The 19,402-nt window shown below is 34.4% G+C and overlaps 4 protein-coding genes across 5 annotated transcripts in view; 2 read left to right on the top strand and 2 right to left on the bottom strand.

The window, feature by feature from the left end:
• Positions 1 to 3,420: 3,420 nt before the first annotated feature.
• The window catches only part of LOC102627717 (embryo-specific protein ATS3B-like), a 39,482-nt gene continuing 23,500 nt past the window's right edge, over positions 3,421 to 19,402 (top strand). The window contains exon 1 of the mRNA XM_006490205.4: positions 3,421 to 3,426. The gene's annotated coding sequence lies outside the window, so the exon portion shown is untranslated. The remainder of the gene's footprint in view (positions 3,427 to 19,402) is intronic.
• On the bottom strand, positions 4,673 to 7,727 carry LOC102626257 (cysteine and histidine-rich domain-containing protein RAR1). Its single transcript, XM_015533991.3, has 5 exons — positions 7,445 to 7,727; positions 6,727 to 6,809; positions 5,760 to 5,926; positions 5,041 to 5,264; positions 4,673 to 4,931 (listed from the first exon to the last, which is right to left on the bottom strand). Exons 1-5 carry the CDS (start codon positions 7,556 to 7,558, stop codon positions 4,836 to 4,838), a joined length of 684 nt encoding a protein of 227 aa, XP_015389477.1. The 5' UTR covers positions 7,559 to 7,727; the 3' UTR covers positions 4,673 to 4,835.
• On the bottom strand, positions 8,151 to 15,568 carry LOC102626554 (K(+) efflux antiporter 5). Of its 2 annotated transcripts, XM_006490201.4 has the most exons (20): positions 15,161 to 15,568; positions 13,734 to 13,777; positions 13,227 to 13,294; positions 13,003 to 13,087; positions 12,847 to 12,908; positions 12,590 to 12,665; positions 12,359 to 12,433; positions 11,632 to 11,703; positions 11,446 to 11,529; positions 11,276 to 11,344; positions 11,094 to 11,171; positions 10,893 to 10,981; positions 10,640 to 10,736; positions 10,492 to 10,545; positions 10,220 to 10,315; positions 9,657 to 9,845; positions 9,479 to 9,556; positions 9,287 to 9,331; positions 9,098 to 9,193; positions 8,151 to 8,563 (listed from the first exon to the last, which is right to left on the bottom strand). In XM_006490201.4, exons 1-20 carry the CDS (start codon positions 15,399 to 15,401, stop codon positions 8,540 to 8,542), a joined length of 1,722 nt encoding a protein of 573 aa, XP_006490264.1. In that variant the 5' UTR covers positions 15,402 to 15,568; the 3' UTR covers positions 8,151 to 8,539. The 2 variants fall into 2 exon arrangements, with proteins under 2 accessions (XP_006490264.1, XP_024958500.1); XM_025102732.2 differs by lacking the exon at positions 15,161 to 15,568 and having other exon boundaries at positions 13,217 to 13,294; positions 13,734 to 13,766.
• LOC102626849 (CDGSH iron-sulfur domain-containing protein NEET) lies at positions 16,906 to 18,412 on the top strand. The gene is made up of 2 exons (XM_006490202.4): positions 16,906 to 17,301; positions 18,019 to 18,412. The coding sequence occupies exons 1-2, from the start codon at positions 17,084 to 17,086 to the stop codon at positions 18,119 to 18,121; spliced, it is 321 nt and encodes a 106-aa protein (XP_006490265.2). The 5' UTR covers positions 16,906 to 17,083; the 3' UTR covers positions 18,122 to 18,412.

The following is a 19,402-nucleotide window of genomic DNA, read 5'->3' as shown; positions in this document are numbered from 1 at the left end:
ACTAATTTTCAATAATTAAATACACCACAACAATAATACAAACTCTAAGAAGCCTCTAAAATCAGCTAAGGCACGTCACGTGATACATGCTAGCACACGACAAACATCTTAAATAGCACTGCATTTCTAAATAATAAAATAATTATTACGATATAATAATAATAATTAATAAATAGAAAGTGTTTGGAAGAGCAGACCAGAAATCAGAAGCAGCAATTCTGCTTCTGCTTCTGCTTCCGCTGCAACAATCGTATAAAGCTGTCCGTGCATGCTCTGCTTCTATTTTTGTTCCATTTACTTGTTTTTTTCTTTACCATTTTTAATAATTATAATTAATAAAACTTGAGCTTCCTTTAAATTTTTATATTAATAATTATTTACGGGTTTATTGAATTACGATAGCGAGTGATCGGGAGTGGGACCCACTGAACGCTTTTTTGGTTCAAATATCGAGATAAATCCCCAGCCGTCAGATTTCTGATCTTGGATTTTGTCGGTTCCCAAAGACAAAACAACAGGCAATTGTCCGTTGAGTTGGATAAGATAACTTCTGACGAACGTGTGTGTATTTACTCAAATACCCTCACCTTTTGTGGTGGGATAAATTGGGCCGGCGACCCTAAAAAATTATCAGAGAGATTTTTATTTTATTTTATTTTATTTTATTTTTTTGAAATCTGTTATACACAGATATTACTGATATTACATCAGACATTACAATTAATATTTACAATCATACTATATAACTGGGACCACCATCATATATTGACACACTAAAATATATACTCAGATATTTTAAACTCTCTCTGATACTCGAGGGGTCCTTGCTCCACTCATATTTCGTAAAGGAGAGACTGTCTCCACTCAATTAATTAATAATTAAAAAAGAACTGAAACTAATTTCTATAATACTCTTATGGAAGCTCGAACACTTGCACTCAACATTGATTCAAGAATCAATCTTTCCACGCAGTAAATGTAAAGGCGGCAAATCCTAAATGGATCCTTGAGCTGATACTAACCCGACCGGATCTTTTGATTCACATATGGATTCTTTAAACTGCTTCACGTTCATCTTAATTTTGTACCACGTCTTACATTTAATTGTTTATTGCTCTTTATGAGGAAGAGGTGATGGTAAATTCAGCTTTGTGGCACTAGACGTTTAATAGGTCAAGTTGCATTTTCTTTTTTTAAGTTTATTTAGATTTTATTTAAAAGAATTTCATTAATTATTTTATAAATATTAATTACTGTAATTAAATTAATTTTATTTTATCAACACATGAAAAAATTATTATATACTATTAATTTTTATTTATAATTATTTATTTTTTTTATAGTAATCATAACGCAAGAGTATCTCTAAAAAAATTTTTAAATAAAATTTTATTATTTATTTAAAAAATCACATCAGTATTTGAAACTTCAAAAGACGTTCCAATTGAAATTTGTTCAAATAAGAAATTATTCTTTCTCTTCAATTAATGCAGTTTTCATTCTTCTTAAAAATTATTTATTTGTATAAAATAATATTAACTTATTTCTATTTGAAGAATTTTTTAAAGAATAATATATTTTTTCACTCATCTTTTTATTAAATATATAAGTAAATAGATATTTATAGAGTAAAATTAGTAGAACATTTTGAATATATTTTAAGTTACAACATCTCATTAAATCTCAATAAAATTAAATCTATACGTAACATATATAAAAAAAAAAACTTCTTTATCATAAAATCCCTATGACAAAAAGGGGAAATTATTTCACCACTAGAATCTAGGGATCGTACAAAAATTTTGAGAATTTTTTTAGATAATGACTTCTTAATTAATAGAGATGAAGACATCATTCAAATAATAATAACAAAAAATAAAAAAGAAAAATTTCCATAACACAAGCAAAACAGTTGAGATGTTAAATAGAAGGGATCCCAGATGTAAAACGGTTCGTTGGAGAGAATAAACGAAAACGATTGTAAGTAGAAACCAAACCACCGTGAGTTTTGTTTTTCACTAATAATTTTTCTATGATGAACGAAAAATTAAATTTTGACTAAATCAAGCTCCTAAAACAAATCCCTTTAAAAAAACACATTACGAAAATTAATTAAATAAATAAATAAAACACTGATGATGATAGCATGTTCCCAAAACGAAACCCACAATAAAATCCTTTCGGTGATTTAGGCAGCCGAGGCAGGAACCAGACGACCATCGCATCAAGAACCCATAACCCACGTGGCAAGATCTGACGGGGCCTATTAGTACTGGTAGCTACTACTAGGCCTCAAGACAGTGACAGGCAGACTCGTTTGGGACAGCATTGTCCAACAATAAAGCAATAGGCAGCCGGCTGTTAATCCGCCGGTTGACGCCGTCAGCATTACTACGGCGTGATCCTATACGGGTCCCATGCCCCTCTAGGACCCTACGGTGGGTCCCACCTAAGAAGACAACGCATTTAGTGTTGGGTTTTTCAAAAAGTTGCGATTGATGCGATGAGATTTTGCTTTTTAGAGAGAGAGGGAGAGGGAGAGGGAGAGAGTACTGGAAATAGTATTAGTAGTGCTTTTTGATTTGAAATATTAAAAAATAAAAGGACAGATATAATTTTGTAATATTTTATAATTGTATTATAAATTAAATGGGTCTGGACGCTGGTTGGTTTGTAATGATTGAGTGGGTCATGGTCTCATTTTTTTTTTTAATTTCTAAAACGTTTGCCACGTGGTGTATACGGTTTCTGTTTGAGTGTCTTCAGTCTTCTTAGTTATTTTCAGCTCAATGCCACAAACTCCCCGGGGAGATGCCATGCTGGCAATTAGACCCGGCAAAATAGATTATCGGGCCGTATTTGTATCGTATCAGTTTTATATCGTGTCAAATTTAGGTCGATTTAAATCCGACTCATTTAATAATTATGTCAGAATATTGAGACCTAAATTCGACACAAAAAAATAATCGAGTTACCCAATAACCCGCTTAATATCTATATATTGAACAAAAGTTACATCAAATATTTACACACTATCATACATACATATATATATATATACATACATACATAATTTATCGACATTACAAATATACATATCTACCAATATATTACACATTTACAATTTTGAAGTTTTAATTATATATATATATATGATATTATGTATCAATATTATAAAATATACATGTCTATCAATTTTTACACATTTACACTATTGAAGCTCTAAATATATTTAAAATTTTATAAATAAAACACCAGCTGTGTTTATATTCACCTTTTAAAGAATAAAAAAAAGAAAATCATTTCTAATATTTGAGTTTTAATGATTAAAATATGTAAATTATTTTAAAATAAAAATATAATCGGGTCATTGATCGGGTAAATATGTCAAGAATTTTAACCTTAACCCGATACGAAAAAAAATCGTGTTGACCCAAATCTGATCCATTTAATAATCGTGTTAAATTTGACGACCCATACCCATTTATTTATGTCGTGTTCGTGTCGGATAATCAGGTCGTGTTAAATTTTACCAGCTGGCAATAGTATTGCTTAATGGTGCCTAAATTATCAAAAATGGTACAAACTAAAATTGCGAAATATGGTATAGCTAGGAAATTTTAAAAAATAAAAGTGAAAATCTTAATGCCCCGTGAACGAGAATATAAAATATTAAATTGCCAACCGGCTTTATATTTTTGTGTCTGTACATTCGGGTACTAATTATGCGTACCCAAAATAATCTCGAAAAATATTTTAAAAAATGCTTATGAAGTAGAATTTGCGAGTACTTAGAACAATATTAAAATCAACAACCACTCCTTGTACTGTATAAAATATTAAGAAATTATATCAGGATTTTATAATGTAAGGGGTCAACTAAACTAGTCAAATACACATGGTCAAAGAGTCAACAGAAAGAACCGAGACTTGATACGCGAGCACTGTAGGCTGGACAGAAAACATGAATGGAAAAGGGAACAGAAATCGCGAGACCCAAGAGAATTAAAGAGCAATTGATTATACACATCATAGGACCCGTGATGGCTATCCTATTCCTCCTCCTATAATCTTTGCTGTTTGCTTTTATTTTTCTTTTCACTTACAAATAAATTGGTTGGGCTTTATGTGCGACAGACAAATACTATGCATGATACATTGATATCCACGTCCTTAGTATTACACGTATGATGAGTAAAGAAAATTCCGGCTTATATCCTCACAAGCCCAGGCATTGTATCCTTGAAAACACTGTTTATATTCCTCTTTACTGTTACTAAACCCAAATTGTAATTCTCAAAAATCTGGACTGGCGAGTCCCGACCTCAATGAATTTGATCCAAAGTTCATTACAAAAAGCAACTGCCAAATTTTCTTGCATAAGATACTCCAAAGGCAAGAAAAGAGCGGCAATTTGTTGAAGTAAAAAAAAAAAAAAAAACCATCAATCTTGAAGTAATACTTTGGACAACTTACAATGGTTGAACCATTTCCGAAAGTTGATAGTGAGAAAGGGAACCTACACTCAAGGAGCTTGAGATGGAGAGTATTAATACAATTCTCTCAGATTCTATGAAGCTATAAAGCCTAATGGCGTGCCATGAGTAAGGGAGAATGGTCGCAGTTATATAAACACAATACAAAATCCAAACTGATTCATCATGGAAGATAATTCATCCAACGGTTTTATCCATTGTAAACTGCAGACGCTATCATCAGAAAAAAGAGTTACAAAAAGTGCTATTAAACAGTTATTCAAATAAGATGATAACATATCAAACAAAAATTTAGGGTTACAAGAAAACAAACTCCTCACTGCATCTACTACTCAGGAGTCAGGATGATAGATTAGCATCATGCCATCCCTTGGTGCATGGTGGAATGCCCATGAATTCATCAAATTCCTTCACATGAATGTCACAACACTTCCACTGCAAAAATCATATATCACACACAGAGGTTGGCATCAATTCCAAAAGCAATAAAGAAGAGATTAGATAAAATGAATGGCAAAACAACACATTTAGACAAGAATCGCACCCCTCTCATCCGATCATGAAAAACAGCAGGTCCAGGATGATAACTGCATGCAGTCTCATGATTATCCTTTTCTTTGAAAGTTTTGCCACATCCCTTATTTTTGCAGATTTGAGGCTCGTTAATACCAATTTTCTTCTTCACTGGAACAGGAGGCACCTCAGCAGCTACATTACTTCCAGCAGGTACAGCTGGGGCATAATTGGTCTGTTCTTTGGCTTGTGAACCTATGTAGAACATGCAAGAATTCAGTTCAAAGACCAATGAAGATGTTAAGGGGAAAAAGGACACACTTCAAACAACAAAGTGCTTCAGCAAGATAGGAACAAAAGATAGACACAGAGAAACAATCTAGCAAAGACAAACCTGCTGGCATCTCCTAGAACAATACAAAGAGAACTAGAACATTCCAAATGCACTGTTACAAAGATGAACCTCAGAAAAGTAAAAGCCCCATGACAAAGCAAAACCTAGTACACAATACAACTAACCTTTCCCATTTCTCAAGCACTAGTAATATAAAAGGCACATGATCCACTATGGTCTTTGTATTTACAAAAACCAGAAGAGACGTGGAGGTAGAGAAATAGCTCTATTTAGCTTTTTGCTTAACCGTATACTATGATAAACAAATTGGAATTATTCCACATTCATTGAATCCAAAAAGGAAGACATGAACAATGCAGAGTCTCTATATACATAAAGCATAAAAATTTGGGTACCGTGATCAGAGCAAAAGAAACCCTGTCGACATCTTGAGCAAAGTTCTTTCGATGGAGTGCTGGACCCAAGAGTTGTTGAAGGAGCAGGAGCTGGAGCTGGAGTTTTTGAAGTAGCGACCGGCTTAGTTAACACTGGTTTCTCAGTTGTGTGTTTACCTGTCTTACATCTTCATTTATGGAACAAAATTTTGAGCAACTAATGTAAACAGAAACTTTGCAAAAAATTACTGACTAGAAGTTACTGGTCGTAATCCAAGTAGACTTACATCCAGACCACATGGGAACAATCATGGAAGTGCAATAAAATTTACATCCATATTTTGCATAGTTGGCCAAGCTTACCAAGGCCAACATGTTTTAAACTGTTTTAAGAGCAATGTACTCAATTTAGAAAAATACTGACAGATCATTGCTTCTAAATTAACAGAAAAATGATTTGGAAGCAGCTTCAGCTGAAAGGATGCAAAATTAAGAGTTAAGAGAAAATATAAACACACAATCACATCCAACTTAGCAACTTCAGAAAAAATCCCAAATTGTATTTTCATTGTGAACAACAACATAAGCAAGAAGCAGATTGCCTAAAATCTGATACACCTGAAATATCAATCCAACAGTATTAAATTTTTTAGAAATGAAATTTAACCAGTAAGGCATTTATATTTCATTCAGAGATGAGCAAAATCTGAACAGGCAATGTGATAAGTGAACATGTTCAACAACAAAATTCTGGGTCATGTACTTCAGCAATCAATGCTTAGCTGAATATGTAAGTGATAAAATTCATAACTAACATGTAGTTTTCAAGTACACTGCTATCATAGGCACCATGCGAGGTGATCATCACCAGGAGTGGACTGCTCAAATGCCTGAATTCTATGGGTTATATAGTCCACTGCTAGCATAGCCAAGAAAAGTATCAATAATAAAGGAACAAGTTCCACAAGGAAACATGATAGGCAGTTACCCTGGAATTTCCAAAAATAAGCTGAAATCATGACTCCTCCTCTTGCAACAACTCCACTCCTTCATTCCATCATGAAATATGGGCTGAAATTACAATTGAAAATTAACATGCTCAGAAAGTTTATAAAGAAAAAAATGAAAATAGAATTATTCTTTTCAAAAGAAACAAAGTCTGACTTACTCCCTGATCATTTATAATCAAATCCGATAAGGTAAAACCGAAGCCCAACGATGCAAAACAAAAACACAATCAGTACAACAAACAAAAATATAATCATATTTCACAAATTATAAAAAGATTGAAGAAAGCAACACACCACACACCAAATTGATTTCACACGATCAGCAACTTAGTTGTGCTAAACGAATTTTCAGAATTCTACTAAATAATTAGTCTTCACTTGAAGAGTATTTTTGTAACTGAATCATTTCTCAACACTGAAAGCTTTGGCAAACACCTACTTTTATAGCTGAGAGTTAGTTGATGCAATTCAAATTAGCAACAGCTGTGGATTAAATCCAAAAAAAAAAAAAACATAAATATATCTAAACTGGAGGTTTAAGTTCTGTACATACATTGTTTTTATTGATCACAGCATCAATGTATCAATCACATACAAATTTCATCAGTTAATACGTTGAAGTTTGAAACTACCCGTCCTCAGCAATCTCAATTCATTAACAAATGGAAGAAAGAGAAGGAAAAGAAATTAGCATACCGAATCATGGAAAGTGCAGGAACCTTCGGGATTGTCGTCCTCGGTGAAGGTGGCGTTGCAGCCAATTCGCTGGCATCGAAGACGCTTCAAAGCGTCGTCGTTCTGACTCGCCATTCTTTTGGATTTCGCGCGTTCAAGAGGTAAGTAAGGTAAGCGTTTCGTAGAGGAAGAGTGGAAGACTTTGCAAGGACTCGATTGGTCTGCAATGTAAAGACAACGAAGATTCGTCCTTTGTCCTTGCTCTCGAGTTTTTTTCTTATACTTCAGTGCTGCGTTTTGATTCACATTGTGATGGAATAATTTTGATTCGGTCGACGTGTCCCCATCTTTGACGGTCCATTATAATCTCGGTCGCTTAAACACGATCATACCGGCTTCTGCGTCGGGTCCTCTGCGAAAATAGCAGATAGGCCCCTAAAATTTTGCTCAATCTCAGTTATACCACAATGTTTTCAAAATGAACATTCAAACCCCTCTTCATAATTTTCTTTTTAAAAAAAGATCCTTTTCATTTTGGGCTAGTATTATTGGTATTTTTTTTTTCTAAATAAATAAAGCAATAGAAAATCGGATAAAATTTCATCGATACACTTCTCAAACTTTAATAGGTTTAAGGTTTGAAAGCGTACACATCCATTTTCTTCAATTTCATGATTTTATCGAGTAAGGTATAGGGTTTACAACCAAGACTCAGAGAATTCCACAATGAACTGCTTAAAAATGAGAAGGTTCTATGCATTGTAAAATGTTACTTCAGTTGAGAACATTTCTCATCATGTTTCATAAACAAGGCTATCTCACATCCATTATCATCTACAGCTTTCTTTCCGAGGAACAAATCAATAACATTTTTATGTGCGTTTCAAAACGAGTGGTATATCGTGAGTGGCTTACAACATGCCAACCGACTAGCATGAGCAGGGTTATGGGCCGATAATTTTGTATTTACAGTATCCAAAAACATTAGAGAACGTGTGTATGTACATCTAAACTATGTGCTGAGTTACAGTGGAACTGGAGTCTTGACCTGTAATCCAAATGCTCAAAAATGGAACTGGTAATGGCACCACACCCTGATTTTAGAAATTGCTGATATCAAAATCGTAGTCCCCGATGAGCCTGCAGTAATGAATTGTCACAATATTCTGTTATGCACTCCAACCAGGGCTGCTGGCCTTCCCAATAAATTTAAATAATACAACAGATTTAGCATGTTTTCAAGACAAGAAAGTTTTTTCATAAACAAAAAGTAAAGCATCAGAACTAAAATAGTCCTGGGAAGATATTCAATGTTCCTAAAGATTTCTAGCACTTCAAAGCCTGAGAAATGTTGATCGCAGATTTCATTCTAATAGCTGTCCATTTCAAGTGAATCTTCGACAATGGGCAAAGACCTTTCTGGTCTGTAGCAATAATGTAATAAAGAATGGATACACTGTTCTTTTGGATCTATATTTATAATAATGTATCCCTGTTGATGACAGAGCATCTTATATGCCCCGTAACTTCCTAATGCTTAGAATTTGCTAAATGCTAAAATGCTTAAAAGCATGTATTCTGCCCATGCACAAGCAATATCACCCCAGCTTCGTGCTTAAATGCCTACCTCTGTGTGTGTGTGTGTGTGAGAGAGAGAGAGAGAGAGAGAGAAACCTCAGATCTCGGTGTGCCTTCTGACGGGAACCAATGCAAAAGTATACCCAAGTTCATCACATTTGGTATCAATTTGAACAGAAGAGGAGTTGTAACCTGTAGATTATCTTTCGCTAGCATCAACGGCATTCGTTTTAATTATAAAAGAACTGTAAAGCTTCCAATGCAGTTTCTATATCATAAGCTTACCAGACTGAGAGCTGTAGTTCCAAGAAGAAGAAGATACATCTTTCCCTAAATTATCAATCAAGTTCAATTCAATAGCAAGAACAAAAACATTAGTTGTGATGATGATAATATTTTTAAAAAGACATGACTTAAACAACTATTAGACAAGGGCTAAGGTATAAATCAAGCATCAGAACGAGAGACTGATGTCACCTCAACAAGATGAAGATTTGAGGCTCGACTTAGAAGAACAAAAGCAAATTCTCCAATTTGAGCAAGTGACACTCCAACCTGCATCATATATATGCACATATATATAACAGATCCAGAAGATCAGAAAACTTTATCTAAAATAAGAATTCTATTCCATAAGCTTAGGAAGCCAACTTACAAGAAATGATGTCCTCATGCTATAACCAAACAGCTTAGTAACTATAGTACCAACAGCTGTCTTAACAATGATAACCAGAATAACAGATGCAAGCAAAATGTCCACATGATTCCATAGAAAATGTACATGTATGAGCATTCCAATACTGGAGAGGAAAAGAGCCGCAAACAGGTTACGAATTGGCTCCACCTACAGCATAGAATAACCTCAACTTCAGGAGATATTGATTAGGATATTCTACAACAGTGCAAATGACTAAAATTTTCAAGTGACAACCAGAGCAATGCAAAATCTTCAATTTTCTTCAGCCACTTAATAGGAAAAAGGGGCACAAATAAAAGGAATTGTTCATTAAGATCTGGAAAGATGAAACAAATTAAGATAAAATAAAAGGAATAAAAAATTTCCAACAGATGCATTGGAACTTAAAATAGCATAACAACCCTTTTCTGGAAAGTGGAAACAACTCTGTATAAGTCAGGATTTTTAATAAAATGCATTCTTCATCCACAAAATAAAAATAAAATCTAAGTGGAGGAATTATCACTAGCACAGAAAAGTACCTGATCTAAAGTATGTTTAGCAAAGTCAGTGGTAGATATCATCACTCCAGCCATGAATGAACCCAGCTCAAGACTGAGGCCCAGCTTATCACTGCACTGAAAAGAAACTCCAAAGGTATTACATTGTCCAAGCGGATGATCACTTAACAGCATAAAAGAATATCATGCAGTGCAGAAACAGTAAATTAACAAAGCAGAAAACAGAACCCATTATCAATTGCCAGCAAGGTGTATTAACCTTGACAAAACAGGTAATTATGTATTGCACTTACCCAAGCAGATAATAAGCAAAAAGCTACAGCAGCAAGCTGATAAAGCTCATTTGTCTGGACAGGCGAAAAGAAATCAAAATGAGCTAATAAAGGACAAGAAATTTATCAAAGTCAAGGCACAAAAACAAAATATATGTACAAAACTCACTTGAGATGACAGCTGTATCATGAGCTTTAGAAAGCGGGGAACAAAAGACCAGGATAAAATAGATGTAACAGTGAGATAAATGGACAAAACCAGCAGCCTGAAGTTAATAAAAGAAAAATGTCACTAATCAACAAATAATGTTTGCACAAGGGCACTGGTCAACAACAGCAAGGAAACATTGTTGAAAAAGAAAAGGAGAACAACAAGAGCAATCACATTAAAATCTAAATTTAAAGAGCTCAAATGAACTTACAACTTCCCCATTGAAACCATTCCTTGCAGAAGGCCACTGTTACCACCCAAGACTGGGAGCAGAGCAAATAGTAACCCAACAGCACAATCCTGAAATAACACAAGGTCAAGAAACGGCTAAATATGCTTCAAAAACTGAATCCTACTAGTCCATGTCATAAATTGTAAGCGGAATATCATTAATATAGTTTTTAAACAGCACCTGTAAAATAAGTGTTCCAATTGTAACTTGACCATGAAGAGCATTATTGCTGTTCTGTTCTACCAAAAATTTCACCACCTAGCACAGGTAACAGGAAAAGTATGAACCAGATAGAAATCCACTAGCGGAAGCCAAGATGAAAAGAGGAATTCTATTGCCAAAAAAATGGTGTAGAAGAATACCACTGCAGTTGATGACATTGATAAGAAGGAACCAACAAATACTCCCTCTGACAATTTGGCTCCACATAACTGCAGCATAAGCAAATAGTCCAAGTTTAACATCAATTTTGACAAGAAACACAACATACAGAAATTGTAACAAAAACCAAATCAGAGGCTAAGCAACATACTGCAGCCGTTATGCCACACAAGAACATAAATATTGCAATTTGTAGTAGCCCTCCAAGAACAGCGACATGTCCCACTGCTTTTAACTGCATTGATGATGAATTATTGAATTGGAACAGATTTTATGAACAAAGAAGGAAAATGTTGTCAATAGTTATCATACACTTTCCAAGCACAGAATGATGTACCTTTGTCAAAGAAAACTCTAGCCCCAAAGCAAAAAGAAGGAAGACAACACCAAATTGTGCAAAAGTTTCGACCTGTGATGAATGAAACAAAAAGGAACTTGTTACCTGGAATAATGATCGCAAAATAAACAGAAGAACAAATACACCAAAAGAATCTCTACCAGATAATAACTAATAGTAGTTTACTGAATATCTACCAATTCACCTAGGCTTAATGAGCTAAATGAAAAACTTTTCATCAGAAAGTTAATATCATAATGAGGGATTGATAGTTAAAAAACTGGAAAAGTTAAAGAGGAACATACTGTTTTTCGAGGCCAGGTTTTCTTCAAAATCTCTTGATGTGAAAGTTCTCAGCTTTCACAACAAAAAACTAAATTTTGCAGTGAAGTATTGTGGGACCGATTACCATAGGTTTTATCAAACCAGAACTAAAGCAGTACCGCAACCATTCTCGAATTAGTTTATTCATTCAGCATTATATCACCTTTATGCATCCTTTTATATTCATCCGGTCTACTTCCAAGAAAATCCTGTCAAAATAGCCTATGAACTAAGTGTCCCCGTACACATTACCAACTGGCCATTATTTATTTGTTTATTTTCTTTAGCAGTAACTAGAATAACTATAGCTAGAAGAAGAAATAATCAGAGTGCCAATGCATAAACTACAGAATATACATTCTACACCAAGAATTGATTAACTGAACTATTTACAATAGCATACCTGTACCAATTCGCTAATGAATTTCAGGCCCCCTGGTCCAATAATCGAACCAGCAAGAAGGTAGCCCACAATAACCTACCATGTGAATCCATAACTATATAAGAATCCCAAAGCGTCCATCATTCAAATCACTTAATATTGCTGAGTGCGAACCACCGTAAAAAGTAAATGATCATTCAGTGCAAACAAGTATATCATATATGCAGAAAACAAACATGTAATATTACAAACCGGTTGTCCCAAACATGAAAAGATGATTCCACCAATAGCAGCAGAAACTATGACAACTACCAAATCTGAAATTAATCTGCAGCAAGAGTGGAAAAACTATTAAGCATAAATCACAGGCGGCATGCGAGTCAGTACTCAAGGAGAACTTAGAAGTATGCAAAAACTTAATTGCTTTTAAATCATAATTACACCACTGTCAAGTAGCAAGACCCTAGAGATATTGTCTAATATTAATATGAAGATAAAGAGATTCGGACCTCAAATCTACTTGAAGAACTGGATACTTGGATTTCTTGTTTGACATCACAAACACATTATCCTACGTTAAGTAGGAAAAACAGGTCAACTCTGTCTAATTAAAGAATCTGTCCAAAGTTTCCGCACAAAAAATCAATTGCAAACATTCACCACACCTTCTTGTCAATCAAGGTCATTTCATCATCAGAATCCTCTTGATCTGAGAAAAAGACATCTTGAAACTGAAATGGCCGTGTACCACTGACCAAGATATATACAAGGTTTAAAAAAATGTCAGTTTGGTAACAGAAGAAACGTAATCTCTGATTTCAATATATTTAACATATATTGTCCCAAAGAATTCATTTTGAAACACAACAGATTTTATACATTCCCATACTTCGCTTCTTGAGTATCATTTCTCTTCATCTTCTCATGAGTGATTTTTGCTACAGTCTCCAGTACTGCCTGAAAATCATAATCATGACGCAACATTGACATACATAGAAGTGAACAGTGGAGGAACAGAGTTATATAACTAGGAAAATTACTTCTAAAACAAGAAATAACCAAATTTATCATATGACAATCACTGGTAAAAAACTGCCTGTTAAAGGTACATTTTTAGTTACCAAATGTGATTAGCCAAAAACATTTAAATGACATGTAAGTAATCCCAATTCTCTTTTACTGAAAATGTAAGGTGCATCACCAGCTGTATTGTATTTCTTTACATACCAGTAACCCAGATAGAAAACAAGATTTCAGTTTCTTTAATTAACTCCTAAAAGCTTAATAACAGAAGTTATGCCAGCTCAACAAAACTCTAATCACCAATTATTCATTTAAAAAAAAAAATGATTTCGGAGGTTCAATCCAATAGCCTTAAGTGAAGAAGCAAACTGACTTGTTGATCTGCTACGCTGCTGTTGAAGCTGCTCCCGTCAGATCCTAGTGAGAGCAGAAAGTATGACTAAATATTAAGCACAAAACATTGAAGTAGCTAATGAGGCACCAATGAATACATGCAAGCATGTGGAACAGTCACAGTTTCTTATGCAATCAATAACTGAAAACATTAAAAGAAAAAGCATAGGACATGGCAAGTATCACCAGTCCAGGATTCAAATCTGAAGCATATACTATCAACCTCAAAGAGCACTTGAAAAAGAATGTTAAGCACAAGATATTCTATTTTCAATCTAATACAAAATATACTGGCATCAATAGAAGTCAAAACTACAACCACCGTCCTGAAATTTATTATGCAACTTGATATGGACTCAACAGGAATTTAAAACTTCCAAAAATCTAAGTAACCCAAAAAATAGATACATGTTTTCTTTTCACATACAATTTAACTAGCATGGTGCAATTGAATGTGACTTTAACACATATTAGGGGCTACATCCAGTAGTCAGATTAAAATTTATCCATAGCATAATAGAGCCAGAATGAACAGAATACCATAGCAAATGCCAAAACAAGAACAATGAAACAAAAGACAACTTCAGAAAAGAAATGATAAAATGTGAGAAAGTGAAACTTTAAACAAGAGAATGAATTAGGTGACAGAATCATCCATTCACTAATACAAAGTGACTCTCAGCCACGTTAAAACAATAGATCCAATTACAACGGTTCTATTCTCTAAGTAATGCTGCTATTCCACTACTCTCTAAAGTTTAACTATCCACTTCATGCTAGGGTCGACCGTATAACTAGTGATGGAAATCATAAAACAAATTTAATCTTAAAATTTTAGTTCTTGATGAAGAGCATAACAACTTGCTTCCAACTCCTCCCTTGCCTATCCCCATCCCCACTATGTATAATACCTCCTAGTAAACTTGGATCCCAATACAGATTATCAGCAGTGTCACCCCCAATAACTTACCACCAAAAATATGCAATGTATGCTGTCTTCTTTTTACTCTTCTTCACTTCAACTTCTCACCTCGAACAACTCCAAATTTTCATATATTTAACGGTTTCATAATCAACTTCAGCCCTTCCAAATTTATAATGTAGCTAACCATCATTCCAATGATGTCTGTTCAAGCTGTTGTATTCAAATAGTCATCAATTGGTGGAAGCTTTCCTAGAACTTGAAAGAGTATCAAGAAGGTCTAAAAATTGCATTACAGTGGAGCTAATTATATAATTAAGCCTGATACCCACATTTGTTGCCTCTGCTATTGAAAAATCATTACAAAACTAATCAAAATCAAATCTTTATAAAAAAATCTACTAATATTACAGCACAAATCATAAAATTCAGCATCAAAAAAAAGAAAAGAAAAGAGAAATTAAGAAACGCAAACGAAGCCGAACCTGAAGACTGTTCGTTATCGGGAAACTCTTTCTCGAGAACCCTGTCGAACATTTTGGCTATACTGCCGTCTCCGGAATCCTCCTCCGTCGTATTAACCAAATTACCGTAAAACCTCTGGCGGGTCTCCTTATCAGATCTCGCGGACATGCATATCCGCGAATAAACCAAAACCAGGACAAGGACAAGGCAATACCCGATCCCAAACACAGCGCCACCTCCGCTACCACCACGTCTCGCCATCGGTTGCAGAAACCTCTCTCTGTCTAGAGTGCGGGGTTTCTTTGGATCGAAGACGTGTACGCGGTTTTTGCTATTTTAACTGTCAAAGGCAGGGCGGGATCGCGCGTGATATTAAAATGAAAAATATGTTTATGATGTGATGGTGATTAGTTACGAATGAAATTGATTTATTAACATCATTTCTTTTTTTCCTTTTTTTTAATTAAATAAACCTTTTTTTTTGGTGAATTAAGAAACGCGTTTATTTTTGTGCTGGAGTTGTTGTTAAGTGACATCATAATTGTTCATTAGTTAGGCTGCAATAATTGTCATTCCTTCGTTGGTTAATTTCAAAAAAAAATTTCATTTGTTGGCTGTCCTCCGAGCTCGTGATAGGAAGATGCTCCCAGTATTGTAGGAACGTAACGTCTAATTTAGTACGACCAACGCGAGGAGAATTAACGAACTAGTCCCTCTCGTTCCAAAAATGACAATTAAGTCTATAGGTTTACCGATTGTCTCAAATTCATCACTACGTTTGTTTTTTATAGTCAATCGATAATGAAACATAACCAAAAGAAGGAGGTCTCTACACAACACAAAGAAGTGGGTTTTTAAAAAGAAAATACACAAATTAATGGAAAATTGTTGGAAAATAGAATCAATTGCGATCAAATATATTCAGGGATGGAGTCGAAAAATTTGTTCAAATGGACATGTTCAACATATTATACAATTTCATCTCTTAATGTAGCTCAATTGACTATGAATATGTTTTACGTCCGCAGCCATTTGAGTTCAAATAACAATAAATAGTAAAGATTGGTATTTATTAAGTGAGATTTCACATTCTCAATCCAAAACCCTTCAAAAAAAGTAAAATACAATTTCAAAAAAAAAAATCAAATAGTCAACAAGATATGGCATTTTAACTATAATATTCATTGATTTATTTCTACATCGAGAATTCAAATATTGAACTATTAGTAAGCATAATCAATTTTTGAAATAGTCAACAAGATATGTTCATGATATTTAAAACGCAGATGAAACACTTTCACAAATTCAAATAAAGTAAGGTCTGATTTCAAATTATTGTTGAAAAGTTTTCCAAAACCAGCTGGAACGGTGCCTCAATTGATCTTATACCAGCTCCGCTGTGAGTATATGTATATGGGTTGATAACATACATTAGATCCCAAGTAAACAATAATTCGAAACTACACAAAATTTGTAAAAAATATATCTCCAATAATATAACATTTCATAAAATTATGATAAAATGAAGTAATATATTATTTGTGTAAAAACATTACAAGACACTTCATGGACGAGAATTTATTTTAGAATAATAATATTTTGGACGGCATTTCGCATTTCTCCAAAGTCAAAAATAGTTATTAACCCAATAATTTATCACAATTCAGTGTTTTTAAACTTCCGAACGTAACCTTAATACTATTGGGCTTTGTGTCAAGCCCAAATTTTTCTGTTTTTTCACCCCCTTCCTCCAAATGTGTTCTAATAACACGGACGACGTGTCAGAGGCGGCGTCCACCCAAGTGTGGCTATAATAAGTTCACACTGCAAGCGAGCCAACAACCAAGCGTGTGCTGGCCACAGGTTGATTCTATGCACTCAGCTTTTTCTCTCCGCCTTATCAATCACATATTTTTTCAGAGCGTATCAATCCGTGCGTTTCAATGGCGTCGATTGCGATGAGTTGTTCGGCGGCTGTGCCTGGATTCCGTTTCAACAAATCGCCAATGGCGGCGGGTGTAGTTACGGCGAGGCCGAGGCGCGTGGTGGTGGTGAGAGCGGAAGGTCAGGGGATCAATTTGGATATCAGGAAGACGGAGGAGAAGGTTGTTGACTCTGTCGTGGTAACCGAGCTCTCCAAGCCCCTCACCGCGTATTGCAGGTACTTTAATTTGGTTCTGTTTCGTAATTTAAATACCAGATTAATTTAGAGACGCCTTTTTTTTTTTTCAAATTATTGTTGTTATTTGTTATTATTTACAGGATGTGTTCGGAATAGGAAATTGGTTTATGAGATAATTGTTAGAGAACCACAAATAGAAATAGAAATTACTTGAGAGCGTTTGGACTTGGGGAATTTGAATAGAAAATTACAAATAGAAATAGGAAGTACTCTTCTGAAAGAGAAAAAAAAAAAAAAAAGTTAAACGCTAGAGCTCTTTCTGCTCCGAAGTGCTTTCTATATAAAATATACATATATAGTAGAAAATTAAATGTTATCAACTTACCTACTAGGACTAACTTACATACCCAGATTTTTAATCCTCACTAATATTCGAGGCATGAAAATACGCACTTGTGGGGGGTGCTTGTGATAACTTACCTACTAAGATCAACTTATATCAATACTTATGGAGTTCGACTCAGATTTTTAACCATCACTAATATTCGAGAGATGAAAATACTCCACATTGCGCTTGTGGGGTTACTTGTGGGGGTTCGCTGCCCTCTAAGTAATAATCTTATTTGTAAATATCAGTTCTAATCTCATACAATATGAGTTATAGTTTAAGTAATAGTCTCGTGTAATTAAAAAAAAAAATAACTTTTGATGTCGAGGTTTTGATCATTTGGGTTTGTATGATTGTTTTGAGTGTAGATGCTGGAGGTCAGGGACGTTCCCCCTGTGCGATGGAAGCCACGTAAAGCACAACAAAGCTACTGGGGATAATGTTGGGCCTTTGCTGTTGAAAAAGCAGTGATTATGTTATGTATTTTCATTTTCCCTTGGTGCCATTTGTTCCTGAACTTGAGAACTGAAACACTTTTGAGAGTTGATTGCATGAATAATGAGTTTTCTGTCATTAGTTGACCAAAACTTTGGTCGCAATAGAATGCTAGGAATAATAGCCTAGGCGATGTTAGATTAAAGAGAGAAACAGTATTGGGCCTTGGGTATTGTTGGGCCTTTCAACAATTAACCAAGAATGCTGGTGCTTGTTGTAAATCGCGATGGATTTCATCAAAATAATGCTCTCCCATTGTCTTCTTTATTGTTCTTCCCATTATCTTTTTTTTATAATTAATAATTGTGAATAACTCCACCTTCTAATGCCTATATATACCCTTTCTTTGCTAATGAATTAATACAATTCAATTTGTCGTTCAAGGCATTTTGCTTGTTTTCTTCGATCTTCATTTGAGTATTCTTTACTTAGATATCATCATTAAATAATTGATTACATACAATCCCTTTAAATTATAACATTCATTATCTCCAAATTTATAACAGTGCTATTATTATTAGATGCACTATAATACAGCATATACTATATGACGAACTTCATTTTTAACAAGTTTAACCGCCCACCGACTCATTACAATTCTATACGCACTCGTTTGCTCGAATGAAAAAAAAAAAAAAAAAAAAAACTTCTCTCTTTTATGAATGAAGGGGACGTTGAAAACTTGTGAGTTTGATAAAGAACAAAATTAAGTAATGAAAATTACAACCGTGGCTTATTGGGCGTTTGACATTAATGAAAATCAAAGCTGATGCTTGGTTGACATTTGATTCGTCAACTTTTGATCCCCCCACCGTGCGGCAAGGGAAAATGATTATGCAAATCGATATCTATATATATAAGCTAATGGTAGAGCTTGTGCTTGGCCGCCAAGTGAATTGAATGAATATGACTTTTCGCGTGGTGTTCTTTTTAAATTTTAATTTTGGCATGTGCAGATGTGAATCGATAGCATATGAGTTTATACGAGTGGCATATTGTAATGGACTTACTGCTATTTTTACTGCCAAGCGATCCCAGCTTAGTAGGTCATCATTTCTTGTGTGCTTGCTGATCCCACCCCCACAATTGTTGAAGTTTTCATTTATGTCCGCTCGTCGTGATAGAATGTGTACACTGTTGTAAACGTTGAGTATCGGCAACCAAAAAATAAATAAAAACCTTGTCAGCGCACTGGAAAAATTAGTGGTGCATTTGTTTCCTATAAATCTGAACATGTAAGAATCAAACGAGTTATAA

Source organism: Citrus sinensis, chromosome 9 (genome assembly GCF_022201045.2).
Source record: "Citrus sinensis cultivar Valencia sweet orange chromosome 9, DVS_A1.0, whole genome shotgun sequence".
NCBI lineage: Eukaryota > Viridiplantae > Streptophyta > Magnoliopsida > Sapindales > Rutaceae > Citrus > Citrus sinensis.
The sequence above is the reverse complement of the archived record's forward strand: the minus strand, read 5'-3'. Positions and strand labels throughout refer to the sequence as shown.

Bases quoted from the DNA above. Each gene is read 5' to 3' on its own strand.
- LOC102626849 (XM_006490202.4), top strand. From the start codon at position 17,084: ATGGCGTCGATTGCGATGAGTTGTTCGGCGGCTGTGCCTGGATTCCGT. The intron at 17,302-18,018 runs GTACTTTAATTT...TTTTGAGTGTAG, and splicing joins CCCCTCACCGCGTATTGCAG to ATGCTGGAGGTCAGGGACGT.
- LOC102626554 (XM_006490201.4), bottom strand. From the start codon at position 15,401: ATGGCGAGACGTGGTGGTAGCGGAGGTGGCGCTGTGTTTGGGATCGGG. The intron at 11,530-11,631 runs GTACATCATTCT...TCATCAATGCAG, and splicing joins TAGAGTTTTCTTTGACAAAG to TTAAAAGCAGTGGGACATGT. The intron at 10,737-10,892 runs GTAAGTTCATTT...TATTAACTTCAG, and splicing joins ATGGTTTCAATGGGGAAGTT to GCTGCTGGTTTTGTCCATTT.
- LOC102626257 (XM_015533991.3), bottom strand. From the start codon at position 7,558: ATGGCGAGTCAGAACGACGACGCTTTGAAGCGTCTTCGATGCCAGCGA. The intron at 6,810-7,444 runs GTATGCTAATTT...TTGTAATTTCAG, and splicing joins CCTGCACTTTCCATGATTCG to CCCATATTTCATGATGGAAT. The intron at 4,932-5,040 runs GTGCGATTCTTG...TGATTTTTGCAG, and splicing joins TTCATGATCGGATGAGAGGG to TGGAAGTGTTGTGACATTCA.